Here is a 19,236-nt window from a genome sequence, read left to right on the forward strand (position 1 = left end):
ATGACTCCTGAGAATCTAGTTGATTTCCAAAGCAAGAGAGCTTTAGTACGTAGGATCATTAAGTCTGTCAAGAGAAATGCATGGAGACAGTTCTGCTCTACAATAGTCAGGGGTACTGAGCTGGGGGATGTATGGTCTATGTTGAAGAAGATGACTGGAATAAGCAAGTCCACTCAAATTCCAGTTTTGGTTCTGGGTCAAAAAATGGCTGTAACTGAAAAATAAATAGCTGACTTGTTGGGGAAGACATTTGATAAGGTACATAGTGGGGTTACTTTGGATGAAGTATATAAGCAACACAGGTGTGAAAATGTAAATGCTCCTGTTAATGTGTATAAGAAAAGGGATACTGTTGACTCTTCTTTGAATGCTGTTTTTACCATACATGAGATGCATTTAGCCTTAATAAGCTGTGGATATACAGCCAGTGCAATGTAATGTTTAATCATCTACCTGATGAGGTTATACATGTTCTCCTGGGATTATTTAATAAGATTTGGAGTGAGGGGGTTATACCTTCTGGTTGGAACTGTGCAGTAATATTACCTTTTTATAAAGCCTGGTAAGGAACCTTTATGTGCTGATAGTTACAGACCAATAACACTGACCTCTAACTTGGGTAAACTGATGGAAAAGATGATAGTCAACAGATTGTCATATTTCCTGGAACATAGAGGTTTATTCAGTCAATGTCAAAGTTGATTCCGTAAAGGTAGATCTACTTTGGATGCATTAGTAAAGGTGATCAATGAAGTTGAAAAAACTTTACATTGAAAAGGCTTATGACACTATGTGGAGAGAAGGCCTACAGACTTGGTATTGGTGGGCAATTATGCAACTAGGTTTTGGTCTTCTTATTTAATCTCTCTTTCGAGTTAAAATAGGATTCATTTTATCTGATGCCTATGGAGTAGACAATGGTATTCCTCAAGGCAGTGCTGTCAGTCCTATGTTGTTCAACATTATGATTATCAATGTGTTTTCGAATGTAGGTAGGGATATTGGGGCTTCCCTATATGCTGATGATGGAGCTATCTGGAAGAGGGGAAGGAATGCCTCTTGTGTGATCAAATCTACTCAACAAGCTATAGTGGATGTTGAAAGATGGTCAATTGACTGGGGTTTTTAAATTGTCAGTGGCAAAGTCTTGTTGTATGTTCCTCTCAAAGAAGAAAGTTGCTTATTATATACAGTTGTTTCTGTATGGACAGTCTATGGGAAGCTTTCTAAGTATAAATATTTGGGTCTATGGTTCAATGAGCAATATACATGGAAAGATCATGTCACGTGTGCTCCCTCTCCGGCCTCTAGCTTACCAGGCTGCTCGTTATGGCGCACACCTGTTCAGCGCACATCGTTACAAATCATGTCATAAATGTTGAAACAAAGTGTAAGAAGGTGGTGAATCTTATGTGCTCTGTCTCTGGTTATGAATGGGGTGCTGATAGACAATCGTTGATGGACATTTATAGAGCTCTGATCAGGACGACAATTGATTTTGGGTGTATAGTTTATGGAACAGCGGCGAAGACTTGGCTTCAAAGGCTGGATAGAATCCAGTACACAGCGGCGTAAACAATTGTCATTCGCTTATTGGGTTAGGTTGAAAGGCTGTGAGGTTGAGCATCTCACTGCTACTGTTCTAGATGACTGTTGGGAATATACTAGTAGACTAGACAGTTGTTTTGGTTGGACAGTTGGAAAGCTTGCTGATGAGAGTGGTTTGAGGGAGTTGGAGGCTGGCCCTTCTGTGGTGATAGGGGATGTTCCTCCATGGTTACTCCCAGATCCTGTTGTTGATCTAACCTAGCTAGAGAAAAGGAAAGATTGGTCAGAAGTCAGTGAAATCGGGAAACTGTTTGACAATTGGTAGAAGTTTTTTTACGGCTTTTCACAGATGGATCTAAGGACCCAGATAGTGGGTACACAGGAGCAGGCGTTTACATTCCTGAATTTGATGTGCAGATACAGTATATAGAAGACTAACAGATGAACTGTCAGTATACTTAGTTGAACTGTTGGCGGTATTAGTTGCCCTCCAGTGGGTGGAAGACATACAACCTGTTAGAATTATAGTATGCTCAGATTCTCTGTCTGTATTGAGTAGTTTATCATCTGGTAAATCTAATTTTGGGGATGGGGGAGGGTCTATTAGAAGTATTGAGTTAGGTAGGAGGATTTCGAAATGTTGTAAACTGTGATTGACCACACACTCCGATAGGTTTATGTGTGGACACAACAATACAGACTCTGAGTCTGACATTTTGTTGTGATTGGGAAGCAGCGGGCTGTCACTTGGCTTGGAGCTCAGGGAGAAGTGATGGAGAGGCTGAAAGCTGTGGCTAGCGATGAATCGTTGATAAACAAACAACCAAACTTTACTCGGTGTGGCGACGGTTCGGCACGGCTGTGCTGTGACTGGGTCAGAGATGGCAGGAGATAGTGATGGAGAAGAAAGTAAAGCAAGTATGGAGCATAGTGATACAAATAAAGGGGGGAGTAAGAAAGAGAAAAAGAAAGCGGGAGAAAAGGGGAGTATGGATTTGAAGGGGAGCGAGAGGTCTATGGAGGCAGAGAGGAGGCAGAAAAGGACGTTTGAGGAGACCAACATAGTTTCCAACGCTAGCGGCAGTTCGGAGGTAGAAAGTGCCGAGGAAGGGAACATAAGACACGAGGGGAGCATGGAGGTGAGGAGGAGTATAAAGTGATTCTAAAGTTTAGGGAGGAAGGGTAGTTGTGGCTATGATTCCAATAAGGTTGACAGCTGTGGTAAAAGAGTTGATTGGGGAAGTTGTCAATGCTAAAATGTTGAGATGGGATCTTGTTGGTGTTCTGTAAGGACATGGTGCAGAGGGAAAAAGCTCTCAGAGTGAAGCAAATAGGGAAGTGTAAGGTGGTGTCGAGCAGCTGGACTGATCATGCAGGGAAGCAGTGGATTAAATGGGTGATAACAGGAGTGCTTGTGAGTGTTGGCACTAAATAGGTAAGCGACGACTTGAGAGGAGGAGTTCTAGTGAATGTTCAAAGATTGCAAGCAACAAGGGGTGGAGTTAGGGTACATAGCCTGTCTATTCTGTTACACTTCAAGGACCGGGTACTGCCAAATAAAGTAACCATATAATATATTAGTTATTATGTGAGGGCGTATGTACCGAAGCCTTGAAGATGTTTTAACTGCCAGAGGTTTGGGCAACAGCCTGTAAAGAGAAAAAGAGGTGTGCCGGGTGTGGAGGGGAGCATGAGTATGGGAAGAGTGGGGATGGTGTACAACCAAAGAGCTGCAGCTTTTTGGGTGCTCATAGTGTGGCATATAGTGGGTGTGAGGCTATGAAGATGGCAGTGGATGTGCAACAAGTGAGAGTGGAGAGAGGGGTGTCATATGCAGAGGCAGTGAGGGTGGTCCAGGTCCAGGGAGATACAGGTTCAAGGAAGAAATGGGTAGGAGCATCTACACCGGGGATTACGGGGCAGGTGGTCAGCGATATGGTATACATGATAAGAGAAAGTTGGTGATGTTCGTAGCATGAGCTATCAACAGCACTGCTAAAGTAGAGTCTAAAACAAAGAGGATTCAGCTAATAGTGAAAGCTGCTGTATGACAGGGTTGACATGGGAAGAGGTTTGAGACTACCTCAGTCAGCCGAGGGTGGAGTCATTGATTACTGGATCTTAATTATGGTGGTAGTACTACAATGGAATGCTCGAAGCCTGTTGGCTAATGGGCAGGAGTTCAAGCAGTTCATCGTAGATATGCCAGCTAAGCCTGATGTGATTTGTGTGCAGGAAACATGGCTCAAACCGACTATGGAGTTTATCATACAGGGATATGTAATGGTTCGTGGAGACAGAGATGTAGGGGGAGGGGTGTGCCACCTTCATGAAGCAAGGACTTTCCTACAGGATGCTACACAAAGGTATTGACAGGAATATGTGGTGGTGGAGGTGTGGTTGAGAGGAGGGGTGACAGTGGTAGTGAACTACAATAATCTGTGTCAGATATTGGACCTGGAAGTGTTGGAGAGGGTGGAGGGCCAGGATAGAAGTAAGGTAATGTGGTGTGGGGATTTTAATGGGAGGAGGTCAGATACCTGGCCGTTTATAGGGAGGAGGTCAGCTACCTGGCTGTGTGGTGCTAGGACAACAACCTCTTCCTCAACGTGATCAAGACAAAGGAGATGATTGTAGACTACAGGAAAAGGAGGGGCTGTAGTGGCGCAGGTTGAGAGTTTCAAATTCCTTGGTGTCCATATCACCAACAAACTAACATGGTCCAAGCACACCAAGACAGTTGTGAAGAGGGCACGACAAAACCTATTCCCCATCAGGAGAACGAAAAGATTTGGCATGGGTCCTTAGATCCTCAAAAGGTTCTACAGCTACAACATCGAGAGCATCCTGACTGGTTGCATCACTGCCTGGTATGGCAACTGCTCGGCCAAAGGGTAGTGCGTATGGCCCAGTACATCACTGGGACCAAGCTTACTGCCATCTAGGACCTATATACCAGGCGGCCCTAAAAATTGTCAAAGACTCCAGCCACCTTAGTCATAGACTGTTCTCTCTGCTACCACACGGCAAGTGGTACCAGAGCGCCAAGTCTAGGTCCAAGAGACTTCTTAACAGCTTCTACCCCTCAAGCCATAAGACTCCTGAACACCTAGTCAAATGGCCAGCCAGACTATTTGCATTGCCCCCCACTCCCCTCTTTTACGCTGCTGCTACTCCCTGTTTATTATCTATGCATAGTCACTTTAATAACTCTACCTCATGTACATATTACCTCAACTTATATATCCTCGCAATTGTTATTTTACTGCTGCTCTTTAATTATTTGTTACTTTTATTTCTTATGTTTGTAGGTATTTTTCTTTAAACTGCATTGTTGGTTAAGGGCTTGTAAGTAAGCATTTCACTGTAAGGGCTACACGTGTTGTATTCAGCGCATGTGACAAATAAAAGGAGATTTTATTTGATCATTACCCCGTAGTATGCTCAGTAGGCTGGAGGGAGGAAGAGGTGTCAGTGGATGGAGTAGGCAGGTGGGTGTTGGGAAGGGCAAAGTGGGATTCGTTTCAGGAGCTGAGTGAGCAGGTGATAGCTCGGGTGTATATGAGAGTGGATGTGGATAGTATGAATAACTGGGTGAGAACAGCGCTAGTGAGGGCAGCTACTGAGGCTATACCTAAGAGTTCAGGGAGGAGGAGGAAAGCAGTCCCGTGGTGGATGGAGGAGTGTTGTTCAATGTTGAGGAGTAGGAACAGGGCATTTAGAGTACTGAAAAGGACGCATAACATCCAACATTTGATTCAGTATAAGCAGGCACAGGCTCTGGTGAGGAGAACTATCCGTCAGGCAAAGAGGTCATGTTGGCATCGGTTCTGTGACACCAATGGAAGGGCGACACCTGTGGGAGAAGTGTGGGGGATGATTAAGAGGACGAGTGGGGTCAGAAGGGAGTGGGATTATCCAGTGTTGACCATCGGGAAGGATGTGGCAGTAACAGATGAGGAGAAGGTAGAGATGATGGCCAAAGCGTTTGTCCAAGTGCATAGCTCGGCAGATTTGGCAGAAGAGGGGGAGAGAAAGGAGCATCCTGGAGTGCTGGATAGGAGGGAGGATGTAAATGATGAATGCACCATTTACCATGGCAGAGGTGAAAAAGGTAAATAGGTTAGGCTGTGGTAACTTCACCTGGGAAAGATGAGGTGTGCTATGTTATGTTGGCCTATCTTAGTGATGATGCATTGGATAAGGAATTGGTGTTGTACAACAGAGTGTGGGAGAAGGGGAAACTACCAGGCAGTTGGAAGGAGGCAGTAGTGGTACCAATCCGGAAGCCAGGAAAGGACCCAACGAGGCCAACAAGCTATAGGCCAATAGCTTTAACATCACATATATGTAAGATTATGGAATGTAAGATTATGGAGAAGCTAACTTACTTCCTGGAGAGCAGGGGGCTAGTATCGCCACATCAGAGTGAGTTCAGGAAGGGTAGGAGAACTACGGACTCAGTGCTCTGCTTAAAAGCAGAGGTCAGGAAGGCTCAGGTGAACAAGGAGTCTGTTGTAGCTGTCTTTTTTGATATGGAGAAGGCGTCTGATATGATGTAAAAGGAGAGGTTGTTAATCAAGCTTGATATTATGGGGTTAGGAGGAAGAACGTACAACTGGATAAAGGATTTCCTGTTTGGAAGGACTCTCCAGGTGAGGGTGGGGAAGTCTTTATCAGGCAGCTACCTGGTGGATAATGGTACACCAATGTGGAGCGTGATTAGTCCTCTGTTGTTCTCAATCACGATCAATTATGTTTACTCAGGTACGGACGGATATTGGGAGGTCGTTATTTGCAGATGATGGTGCCTTATGGAAGAGGGGAAGAAATGTGCCATACATAGTCAGGAAGGTAAAGGAAGTGTACAGTGTTCTTTACCAGGAGACAGTGTTCTTTACCAGGAGGAAGGTGGGAGATGAGGTATGCTTGAGGTTATATGGGAGAAACTTGGAGAGGGTGGGGGCCTTCAGGTCCATTGGGGTATACTTTGACACGAGGCTGACCTGGGCAGAACACATTGAGAGAGTGCTGGGAAAGTGTAAGAAAGTGCTAAATGTGATGCGCTGTCTGGCAGGGAAGGAGTGGGGGGCTGGGTGTTCCTCATTGAGGACCATGTATGTTGCATTGATCCTGTCTGGCAGGGAAGGAGTGGGGGGCTGGGTGTTCCTCATTGAGGACCATGTATGTTGCATTGATTCGATCTGTAATAGACTACGGCAGTATAGCGTATGGTTCGACAGCCAGGACCTCATTGGAAAGGCTAGATGTCATACAGGGGCAAGGACTCAGAATATGTAGTGGGGAGTTTCAGACCTCCCCAGTGGTTGCACTACAGGTGGAGATGGGGGATATGCAATTGCAGATTAGGAGACAGCAGCTGGCAATTAATTATTGGGTCAACCTACAGGGACATGGGGTGTCTCATCCTGCAAAAGGGATTTTACAGGCATGTTGGGAACATGAGCGACGACAGAACACGAGCTTTGAGTGGGTGGGTAATACCCAGGTGAAGGAGATGGGACTGTATAGAAGGGAGTTTAGTCCAATGGTAGCTATTCCTGTAAATCCACCATGGCTACTCCCGCCTCCAGTAGTTGATCTAGAAGTGTTGGAGAGACTACAGGAAGATAGGGAGAGTGTTGATCCATCTGATTGGTTTAACCCTTGTGTTTAACCCTTGTGTTTAACCCTTGTAAAGAAATTACTCGCCATTATGTTTAACCTCTAATTCCTCCCAAACCCGGATCCGGGAGCACCTCCCACAGTAAAAAAGATGACTAGCATAGCCTAGCATAGCGTCACAAGTAAATACTAGCATCTAAATATCATTAAATCACAAGTCCAAGACACCAGATGAAAGATACACATCTTGTGAATCCAGCCATCATTTCTGATTTTTAAAATGTTTTACAGGGAAGACACAATATGTAAATCTATTAGCTAACCACGTTAGCAAAAGACACCACTTTTTTTACTCCACCAGTTTTTTACTCCATCAGTAGCTATCACAAATTCGACCAAATAAAGATATATATAGCCACTAACCAAGAAACAACTTCATAAGATGACAGTCTGATAACATATTTATTGTATAGCATATGTTTTTTTAGAAAAATGTGCATATTTCAGGTATAAATCACAGTTCTACATTGCAGCTGCAATCTGAAATAGTGCCGAAGCTGCCAGAATAATTACAGAGACCAACGTCAAATACATAATTACTCATCTTAAAACATTTCTGAAAAATACACAGCGTACAGCAAATGAAAGCCCAACATCTTGTGAATCCAGCCAATATGTCAGATTTTTTAAGTGTTTTACAGCGAAAACACAATATAGCATTATATTAGCGTACCACAATAGCCAGAAACACAACCGCATTTACCAGCAGCAAATGTTAGCGATCGTAACAATCCAGCAAAAGATATATAATTGGACTAACCTTGATATACTTCATCAGATGACAGTCCTGTAACATCATATTACACAATGCATATAGGTTTTGTTCGAAAATGTGCATATTTAGCAGCACAAATCGTGGTTATACAATGTGATCAGTGGCAACAGGTCATGCATTCTGGCCGGCGCCATCTTGGAAAGGCACCTAATCTAATCAATAAATAATCGTAAACTTGACTAAAAAATACAGGTTGGACAGCAAATGAAAGATGCATTAGTTATTAATGCAACCGCTGAGTTAGAAATTTTAAAATTAACGTTACTAGACATACAGTGTGCGTTAGTGCCGCAATAATGGCGGACAAATGCGTTTACATTTTTCCACATAAATACGGAATAACATCATAAATAGCTCTTACTTTTGGACGAGCTTCCATCAGAATCTTGGGCAAGTGGTCCTTTGTCCAAAATAATCGTTGCTTGGTTGTAAAACGTCGTCTTCAACTTCGGAATTAGCAGCTAACATTAGCTATGTGGCCACAACATGCCCAAATGTTCAAAGCGCAATACTAAGTAAATTCCGAAAATAGCAATATACTCGCATAAACTGATATAACTCGGTTTAAAATAACTTCGTTATGATGTTTCTAACACCTATATCGAATTAAATTACAGACGGATATAGCTAAGGCCGATAACTGAGCGTTTCAAAATGCCATCCTGAGTTCTTGCTTTGCGCAATGACGAACGACGAAAAGAGAGCTCCCTTCGTTCCTTGGCCTTTTATAAGCTCTGAGAACTACGTAGACACTCCATTCCACTTCTCATTGGTTACTGACATCCAGGGGAAGGCGGGTGCAGTTCATGTCGACCCATAGGATACATACAGAGCTTTAAACTGATCTGAGAACAGAGCCTCGTTTTCAGACCTTCGCAGTTCCTGTCATGAATTTCGCTGCAGAAAGAGTTCTGGTTCACCCACAGACATAATTCAAACGGTTTTAGAAACTAGAGATTGTTTTCTATCCAATAGTAATAATAATATGCATATTGTACGAGCAAGAATTGAGTACGAGGCAGTTTAATTTGGGAACGATAAATGTCCAAGTTGAAATGCTCTGCAGCATTTGCATTCGCTCTGCAGGTAGTATAACTTTTCATTACATTTCATTACATTTCATTATAGTACAACGGTTTAATTTGTCCAACCTTAGCAATTTCTTCTTAGCTAGCTACATAGCCGTCTGTGTATCAAAGATAATTGCGTAATTATCGTATTTCGTCGTCTATCGTAGTCCACACTGCTATCTGCCCAGCAGCTAGCCAGCTAGCAAACGTCCACCGTCTACCCAATAGTAGTATAACTTTTCATTACATTTCATTATAGTACAACGGTCTGATTTTCATTTTCATAACAGTACAACGGTTTGATTTGTTTGATCTTAGCTAGCTACATAGCCGTCTTTGTATCAAACATAATTGTGTAGTTATTGAGGTTCGCTAGCCAGCTATTTTCGTCCTAACGTAACGCAACGTAGCCAACACTGCTAGCTAGCCAGCTTGCCACCGAATAGCAGCATTGTAGAAACGAGTGCATTACAACGGAACGACTTGATTAGTGTAGTGTTGGCTGGCTACACAGTTGTCTTTGCTATCTTTGATTTGTTTGATCTTAGCTAGCTACTTAGCTGGCTACGTAGCCGTCTTTGTATCAAGGATAATTGTGTAGTTATCGAGGTTCGCTGAGGTTCGCTAGCCAGGTATTCTCGTCCTAACGTAACATAACGTAGTCAACCCTGCTAGCTAGCCAGCTAGCCACCGATTAGCAGCACTGTAGAAACGATTACATTACAACGGAACGACTTGATTTGTGTAGTGTTAGCTAGCTACATAGTTTTCTTTGCTATCTTTGTATCTAAGATAATTGTGTAGCTTTGAGTAATTATCGGTTAGCTAGCCAGCTATTTTCGCCTGCCGCGCTGCCGTCCTCCTACCTAGCCAACACTGCTAGCTAACACTGCTAGCTAGCCAACTTCTACCGAATAGCAGCACTGTAGAAACTTACATTACAACGGAACGACTTGATTAGCGTAGTGTTAGCTAGTTGTCTTTGCTGTCCTTGTATCCATGATAATTGTGTAGTTTAGAGAAATTTAGAGAAATTGTCGAGGTCACCTAGCCAGCTTCACTTTCAACAACGCAGCCACTGCTAGCCAGGCTACTTCACCAGCCAGCAGTACTATATCATTTTAGTCAATTAGATCTTTTATTTTATTTATTTTCTTTTGCAACGTAAGCTTAACTCTCTGAACATTCGAGTCGTGTAGCCCACTTGTCATTCTAATCTCCTTTGCTTTAGCGTAGCCTCTTCTGTAGCCTGTCAACTATGTGTCTGTCTATCCCTGTTCTCTCCTCTCTGCACAGACCATACAAACGCTTCACACCGCGTGGCCGCGCCCACCCTAACCTGGTGGTCCCAGCCCGCACGACCCACGTGGAGTTCCAGGTCTCCGGTAGCCTCTGGAACTGCCGATCCGCGGCCAACAAGGTAGAGCTCATCTCAGCCTATGCGTCCCTCCAATCCCTCGACTTCTTGGCACTGACGGAAACATGGCTCACCACAGATAACACTGCTACTCCTACTGCTCTCTCTTCGTCTGCCCACGTGTTCTCGCACACCCCGAGAGCTTCTGGTCAGCGGGGTGGTGGCACCGGGATCCTCATCTCTCCCAAGTGGTCATTCTCTCTTTCTCCCCTTACCCATCTGTCTATCGCCTCCTTTGAATTCCATGCTGTCACAGTTACCAGCCCTTTCAAGCTTAACATCCTTATCATTTATCGCCCTCCAGGTTCCCTTGGAGAGTTCATCAATGAGCTTGATGCCTTGATAAGCTCCTTTCCTGAGGACGGCTCACCTCTCACAGTTCTGGGTGACTTTAACCTCCCCATGTCTACCTTTGACTCATTCCTCTCTGCCTCCTTCTTTCCACTCCTCTCCTCTTTTGACCTCACCCTCTCACCTTCCCCCCCTACTCACAAGGCAGGCAATACGCTTGACCTCATCTTTACTAGATGCTGTTCTTCCACTAACCTCATTGCAACTCCCCTCCAAGTCTCCGACCACTACCTTGTATCCTTTTCCCTCTCGCTCTCATCCAACACTTCCCACACTGCCCCTACTCGGATGGTATCGCGCCGTCCCAACCTTCGCTCTCTCTCCCCCGCTACTCTCTCCTCTTCCATCCTATCATCTCTTCCCTCTGCCCAAACCTTCTCCAACCTATCTCCTGATTCTGCCTCCTCAACCCTCCTCTCCTCCCTTTCTGCATCCTTTGACTCTCTATGTCCCCTATCCTCCAGGCCGGCTCGGTCCTCCCCTCCCGCTCCGTGGCTCGACGACTCATTGCGAGCTCACAGAACAGGGCTCCGGGCAGCCGAGCGGAAATGGAGGAAAACTCGCCTCCCTGCGGACCTGGCATCCTTTCACTCCCTCCTCTCTACATTTTCCTCTTCTGTCTCTGCTGCTAAAGCCACTTTCTACCACTCTAAATTCCAAGCATCTGCCTCTAACCGTAGGAAGCTCTTTGCCACCTTCTCCTCCCTCCTGAATCCTCCTCCCCCTCCCCCCCCCTCCTCCCTCTCTGCAGACGACTTCGTCAACCATTTTGAAAAGAAGGTCGACGACATCCGATCCTCGTTTGCTAAGTCAAACGACACCGCTGGTTCTGCTCACACTGCCCTACCCTGTGCTTTGACCTCTTTCTCCCCTCTCTCTCCAGATGAAATCTCGCGTCTTGTGACGGCCGGCCGCCCAACAACCTGCCCGCTTGACCCTATCCCCTCCTCTCTTCTCCAGACCATTTCCGGAGACCTTCTCCCTTACCTCACCTCGCTCATCAACTCATCCTTGACCGCTGGCTACGTCCCTTCCGTCTTCAAGAGAGCGAGAGTTGCACCCCTTCTGAAAAAACCTACACTCGATCCCTCCGATGTCAACAACTACAGACCAGTATCCCTTCTTTCTTTTCTCTCCAAAACTCTTGAACGTGCCGTCCTTGGCCAGCTCTCCTGCTATCTCTCTCAGAATGACCTTCTTGATCCAAATCAGTCAGGTTTCAAGACTAGTCACTCAACTGAGACTGCTCTTCTCTGTATCACGGAGGCGCTCCGCACTGCTAAAGCTAACTCTCTCTCCTCTGCTCTCATCCTTCTAGACCTATCGGCTGCCTTCGATACTGTGAACCATCAGATCCTCCTCTCCACCCTCTCCGAGTTGGGCATCTCCGGCGCGGCCCACGCTTGGATTGCGTCCTACCTGACAGGTCGCTCCTACCAGGTGGCGTGGCGAGAATCTGTCTCCTCACCACGCGCTCTCACCACTGGTGTCCCCCAGGGCTCTGTTCTAGGCCCTCTCCTATTCTCGCTATACACCAAGTCACTTGGCTCTGTCATAACCTCACATGGTCTCTCCTATCACTGCTATGCAGACGACACACAATTAATCTTCTCCTTTCCCCCTTCTGATGACCAGGTGGCGAATCGCATCTCTGCATGTCTGGCAGACATATCAGTGTGGATGACGGATCACCACCTCAAGCTGAACCTCGGCAAGACGGAGCTGCTCTTCCTCCCGGGGAAGGACTGCCCGTTCCATGATCTCGCCATCACGGTTGACAACTCCATTGTGTCCTCCTCCCAGAGCGCTAAGAACCTTGGCGTGATCCTGGACAACACCCTGTCGTTCTCAACTAACATCAAGGCGGTGGCCCGTTCCTGTAGGTTCATGCTCTACAACATCCGCAGAGTACGACCCTGCCTCACACAGGAAGCGGCGCAGGTCCTAATCCAGGCACTTGTCATCTCCCGTCTGGATTACTGCAACTCGCTGTTGGCTGGGCTCCCTGCCTGTGCCATCAAACCCCTACAACTCATCCAGAACGCCGCAGCCCGTCTGGTGTTCAACCTTCCCAAGTTCTCTCACGTCACCCCGCTCCTCCGCTCTCTCCACTGGCTTCCAGTTGAAGCTCGCATCCGCTACAAGACCATGGTGCTTGCCTACGGAGCTGTGAGGGGAACGGCACCTCAGTACCTTCAGGCTCTGATCAGGCCCTACACCCAAACAAGGGCTCTGCGTTCATCCACCTCTGGCCTGCTCGCCTCCCTACCACTGAGGAAGTACAGTTCCCGCTCAGCCCAGTCAAAACTGTTCGCTGCCCTGGCACCCCAATGGTGGAACAAACTCCCTCACGACGCCAGGACAGCGGAGTCAATCACCACCTTCCGGAGACACCTGAAACCCCACCTCTTCAAGGAATACCTAGGATAAAGCAATCCTTCTGCCCCCCCCCCCCCCCCCCCCCCTTAAAAGATTTAGATGCACTATTGTAAGGTGGCTGTTCCACTGGATGTCATTAGGTGAATGCACCAATTTGTAAGTCGCTCTGGATAAGAGCGTCTGCTAAATGACTTAAATGTAAATGTAATGTAAATGAAACAGCACCCCCTGTAGTGTCAAGAGGTTTTAACAGCAGAGAAAACCCACTAAATTAGTTTTTTTCAACTTGAAATTTGATGACTTTTCCTAGAGTGACCCCAACATTAGAATAAGTGAAACATCGCCTTTGTTCATATTTCCATGAAAGCTGTACATCACCAGGGTACAAAAATTGTCTTAGAGTCATTTTAGACCCGGCAGTTATACAATCATTTACACACCACAAAAACCACAAAGACACACACACACACACACACACACACACACACACACACTCACACACACACACACACACACACACACACACACACACACACACACACACACACACACACACACACACACACACACACACACACACACACACACACACACACACACACACACACACACACACACACACACAATGAGAAATTGAGATTATGTGTGCTACTGATTGAACTCAGCCAGCAGCTCCTGTAGAGAAAGATCACCATGGTTGGCATAGTTAGAAAGAACAAGCCCCCTGCACTTCTCGCAACAAGGGGGAGAGAGGCCATCTCATCAAAGTTTGCCTTCACCCCCACCACCACTCTAGTTTCTTACCTCCCAAAGAGGAACAAGAATGTGGCCCTCCTGAGTACACCTCACAAAATGGCTGAGATCAGTGATCGTGAGTACAGGAAGCCAGCCATCATCATGGACTACAACCACAACAAAGGTGTGGACAACCTGGACAAGGTAATTAGAACTTACAGCTGCAGGAGGATGACTGTCCGCTGGCCCCTGGTCATCTTCCATAACATCATTGATGTGTCCTCATACAATGCCTTTATGATATGGAACAAGATCAACCCTACCTGGATGCCTGATAGGTGGAACAAGAGGAGCGTGTTCCTGGAGCAGATGGGAAATGCACTTATAACTCCACACATTCAAAGAAGGGAGTGCCTCCCCCACACTGCAACCTCTGCAGCGCTTGTGAAAACTGTTCAGGGGGATGAATCTTGTTCTGATCCACCTGAGGCTGCAGCTGGGGCAGGCAAGAGGAGGAGATGCCAATTCTGCCCTCCAAAGAAAGACTGTAAAACAAATACTATGTAGTGCACATGTGAGAAATACATCTGCAAAGTCCATCCACACACACTTGCATACTGTCCTACATGTACTAATTAGAGTTGATTGATTTATGTTCTTCACATTTTTGTTTAGTATCTATTATCTTATTTTATTCTATTTTATTTAATTGTATTTATTGTTGTTGTGTATACACTCTGTGGGTGGGGGCAATGGTTAAAAAAATGGGAGAAGGCTAGTATTTTGTAGTTGAATTCCTCATTGTACAGTATATAAAAATATATCACTATGTTGCCAAAAACATTCAAGACTGTTATTGTTTCCCTTCAATAAATCCATTCAAACTACCTTCTGCACATTTCTGCTACTTTCTTAGGCTATGATTGAATCTTTGAATGAAGATATTGAGATAAAACGGTCAATTTTGAGTGTTAGTTGCAGCTTGTTCCAGTCGCTCGTTGCAGTGGGTGGAGGAGGTCAAGCCAGACAGAGTAGTTATTTGCTCTGATTCATGTGCAGTGTTAATGAGTGTCCAGTCTTTTAGCTAACATAGCAGACAAGACCTGCTTTATGAGGTGCTACAAACTCATGGCAGGATTAGACAGATGGGTGTACAGATAAGAGGGGTCCCAGCCCATGTGGGGGTAGAGGGGAACGAGGCAGTTGATGTACTGGCTAAACAAGCACTTAGAATTGGGGATGTTGATGTTGTAGTTTCAATGAGCAAGGCAGAGGCAAAAAGGCTGATATGGACAGTGATGGTGCAGAGACGGCAGGAGCAGTGGAATAGACATACTAAGGGCAGGCATTTATTTCAAGTACAGAGGAAAGTCGGGGAGGGGAGGACGGCAGGAAGGGACAGAAGAGAGGAAGCAATTTTTACAAGATTAAGGGTGGGACACAGCCAGTTGAATAGGACCTTAAATGTCAAAGGAAAGCATCCAACAGGAAAGTGTGATTATTGCCGGGAAACAGAGCCCGTGGAGCATGTATTGCTACGGTGTGGGCAGTATCAGAGGGAAAGAGAGAGGCTGAGATCTAGTATGAGGGAGAAGGGGATACAGGAAATTAGTTTAAAGAGTATATTGAGTAAAACTTCATTAGATGTAGTCTCAAATGTTTTGTCATATTTTTAAGAGCAATGGGCTGACAGGTAGGATTTAGTTTCTCCCTGTCTCTGGTCCAAACTCCAGTACAGTAGGTGGCGGTAATGCACCATGACGTTGGATGCCAACCACCGATAAACCCCACCGAAGAAGACCACACACTCCAGTACAGTAGGTAGCGGCATTCAACTTTAACGTTTGTTTGCGGACCGCCACTATATCATAGAAGAAGAAGAAACGGTGACGTCAAGTTTCAGCGACGGAGGGGGCGTTTCTTCCGCATTCGTTTCTTGTGTTTACACAGTAGTTGTGAACGTGTATTTTGTCAAGATGACTGATCAGAAAGCACAAAATATAAGCTCTATTCCAATCGATGCATTTAGCAATATGCGAATCACATCAATATGGACATTTCTGATGTCTGTAAGTTTGGTTTGTCTTTCTTATTCCTCGGAACGTTCTCTTTGATGCTAGCTTGCCTTAGGAAAGATGAGTTAGCCTAGCTAGCTTAGCTTGAGAGCTAGCTATCTTTGTTGGTTTCTCTGCTAGTCAAAATAGAGAAATGTCTTACAAGATAAAATAGATTAAGTTAAAAAGATAGGTCTGACCAGTTATCTGGTTGTTGTGAATTTAGAGTGCTAGCTAGCTACTATTACAGATGTTGCTTATGAGTTAGCTTGCTGCTTATCTAGTAGCTAGTATCAATGCCAACCCACTGTCCTCTAACACGATGCTGTTGGTTGTTTGGAAATGTAGATAGCTAGCTAAACCACTGTTTAATTTCATGTCTGCAGATACAGTGGTCTGAGCCGTGGCTTATTGGACTTCTGGGGTTCCATGCTGTCTGTCTCCTCGCAACTCTCCTGACACGTAGATTCTACAGAGTGCAAATATGCCAGTTCCTGGTTATGGGTAAGTGGATGTGTGTTTCAACTACTAGCATTGTATAACATATTGTTGGTTATATGTAATGTGATCTGTATCTTTGAAAAGCACTACACATTTTATACACAAACATTTATTCATGACATCCAGGAATTACTGTTTCCCCTCTCTCCACAGTATGTATGGTGTACAGCGCTGAATATCTGAATGAGGTGGCAGCCATGAACTGGAGGTAAAGATCTAATTGAGCTGCAGTATATGGTATACTGGGAGAAAATATGTTGACTGTTTTTTGTGTAATTTAGTTAGTGTGGTGAGGAACAACTTATTTTGTAATTTCACAGGTCATTTTCCAAGTTCCAGTACTTTGACTCAAATGGGATGTTCATATCTTTGGTCTACTCCATTCCCCTTCTGCTCAACACAATCATCATTGTTGTAAGTTTTAAAGGTCATTCTCAACCATTAAATCCCAAGTGAAAGAGAGCTGATCCTAGGCCTGTGTTAACAGATCTGTGCATGTGTGTGTGTGTGTCTCAGGCGTTGTGGGTGTACAGGACGTTCTCCACCATGATAGAGCTGAAGACCCTGCAACTGAAGAGAAAGGCCCGTAGAGAGCAGAACAAGAAGACTGACTAATCACTCTCCTCTGGGACCTCCATTGAGATCAGTGGGTGCTGATGCTGATGCTGGGAATCACTTCAACTGGATCCATGTTAGCTTGGCTAACATGGTGCCACATCAGCATCAGATGGCAAACGTCTGCATCACAACATGGTTGGTTCCAGTGCTTCGACTGCCTAAACTTTTTGAAAGGTAGATCTGTACTGTGTTTGTATTAACTACAGTATGAGAAGAGTGGAGGGGGTGATCACTATTGTCTTCCATCTTTTCAATGGGTAAATCTCACACCTGCGTTGCTTATATACTTGCCCAAGTTGACTTCCCTCTGCAAATCAGAACAGACTGGATGGCTGAAGAAGTATGGTTGTGGTAAAGTTGCCTTTTTTCATTAAGTGAATATCGTTTGATGGAATACAGTGTACATATAACACTTTTATTAAGGGGACCAAATATGTTATCAAACATTTATAAAAAAGAAATCTTCATATTATGTGATGAGAAGGTGGCCTACTTGTTTTGCACAACAGTGTAATGCTCATGGCAAATATTGTCGTTATTTTGCATGTAGTGATAATGTTTATGGAAAATAAAATGTTGTATTGAGGCATAAATGCAATTTTTTTGAACCCCTTATTTAATGTGAATTCATGGAACCATGTGAATCCACTCCTGCACTTATTCTGTTCTCTACCAGTCCACAATAGGGCGATAGTGACCCAATGACTACACGCTCTGTGCTCCAACACCCTCTGCGGGGTTCGTAAAACAACCGGATAAATCTGGTTTTCATGGGAAATGAATAATGAGGACTTTAACAAGGCGACACTCCATCTTAACTCCTCCTCCATATTTACTGGATTGGTTCAACAGTGCAGAAGAGAACCTCCCCAGACACTTTTTTCCCTCCCCGGCGGGACCAGAAACGCCGCTACATTAGGTTAGTGCTCCATAAGGAGAGACATCAAGGATCAATAGCAAAGGAGCCTTTAAAGATGATTAACAGTGTAGATGATGCTACAATGAATACATAATTTATTTCACCAGGTAAAAGCAGATAAAATACCAAGGGTATTATCATGTTGATCTTTGGCAGATACTAAGAAAACCTAAGTTATATTTACAAAAGGGCCGACCCTTTAAAAGCGGTCCAATAACTCACACCCCATTTTTCACTCTTTATCTCAGAGAGAGGAGGGACATCTGATTCCAGCTGCGAGTTATTTATTCACATTCTTTATTTTCCCAGATGCGTCCGACGTGTATTGGAATGCGGTTCCTGTGTTGGTATGCGGTTCCTTTCATGATCGGCCAGGGTTGATAGCTACGGACATGATCATGTTCTCGGTTACAATCATGTTCTGAAATTCATCTGAGGAGTTAAAGAGGAGGAGGGGCTTGGCAGGGCATTCATTGTCTCTGGTCTGTGGGGTTGTTGCATGCTGAGGCCTGATGTTTTCCCCCTTCAGGATAGCTATGCAGTGATTCCCCTGCCAAAAGAAGGGCTTTAGAAGTCCTCCTATGGCGAGGATAGACAGGTGCTTGCTCATCCACACTGGTTTACATGCATGCACAAGACCTAATCTTCTGAATATGTTCTGGGATATAAACTAATGTGGGAATATGTAAAATTAAAGAAATTACCAAAGAGGATTCAGATACAGGGAGGATTGCATGGAAATATTAAAAGAGACTATGGAAACCATATGTGGTAACTTATCCACTTCTGAAATCTAAGCACAATATAGATTTGAAAAAGCTAACTGGTGCTTAAGCTCTCGTCCAGTTGTATTCTGTGCTTGTGAGCTCGCCTATTTTCTGACAAAGTGCCGTCAGGGTTTGCGGTGTTGTGGCCTGCAGATGCCCAAAACCTCATGTTGTTTGGATCCGTGAATGATTCACCACCCATCTCTCTCACCTTGTAGGCCTTGTCAGGGAATTCCTGTTTGATTCCATTCCCAGATTCCGGCCTGGCCATTGCAGTGCAGAGGAAACTGTTAGAAACGTTCCCAACCTTAGTCCATGTTGTGAATCGGATTTCAGACAAGCATCTGCAAAACATCCTCACAAACCCTTGGCACAGGTCCCTGGCAAACCCAGTTGAAAGAACAAGGAGCGAGCAGT

The 19,236-nt window shown here is 44.9% G+C and overlaps 1 protein-coding gene across 1 annotated transcript; it reads left to right on the plus strand.

The window, feature by feature from the left end:
• Positions 1-15,833: 15,833 nt before the first annotated feature.
• tmem18 (transmembrane protein 18) lies at positions 15,834-17,726 on the plus strand. The gene is made up of 5 exons (XM_071413124.1): positions 15,834-16,029; positions 16,401-16,518; positions 16,669-16,723; positions 16,836-16,929; positions 17,032-17,726. Exons 1-5 carry the CDS (start codon positions 15,937-15,939, stop codon positions 17,128-17,130), a joined length of 459 nt encoding a protein of 152 aa, XP_071269225.1. The 5' UTR covers positions 15,834-15,936; the 3' UTR covers positions 17,131-17,726.
• Positions 17,727-19,236: the final 1,510 nt, after the last annotated feature.

This window comes from Salvelinus alpinus, chromosome 8 (assembly GCF_045679555.1).
Source record: "Salvelinus alpinus chromosome 8, SLU_Salpinus.1, whole genome shotgun sequence".
NCBI classification, from domain to species: domain Eukaryota; kingdom Metazoa; phylum Chordata; class Actinopteri; order Salmoniformes; family Salmonidae; genus Salvelinus; species Salvelinus alpinus.

Excerpts from the sequence above, each read along its gene's own strand:
- tmem18 (XM_071413124.1), top strand. The coding sequence starts at position 15,937 with ATGACTGATCAGAAAGCACAAAATATAAGCTCTATTCCAATCGATGCA. Across the intron at positions 16,030-16,400 it reads TATGGACATTTCTGATGTCT|ATACAGTGGTCTGAGCCGTG; the intron begins GTAAGTTTGGTT and ends TCATGTCTGCAG. Across the intron at positions 16,519-16,668 it reads ATGCCAGTTCCTGGTTATGG|TATGTATGGTGTACAGCGCT; the intron begins GTAAGTGGATGT and ends CTCTCTCCACAG.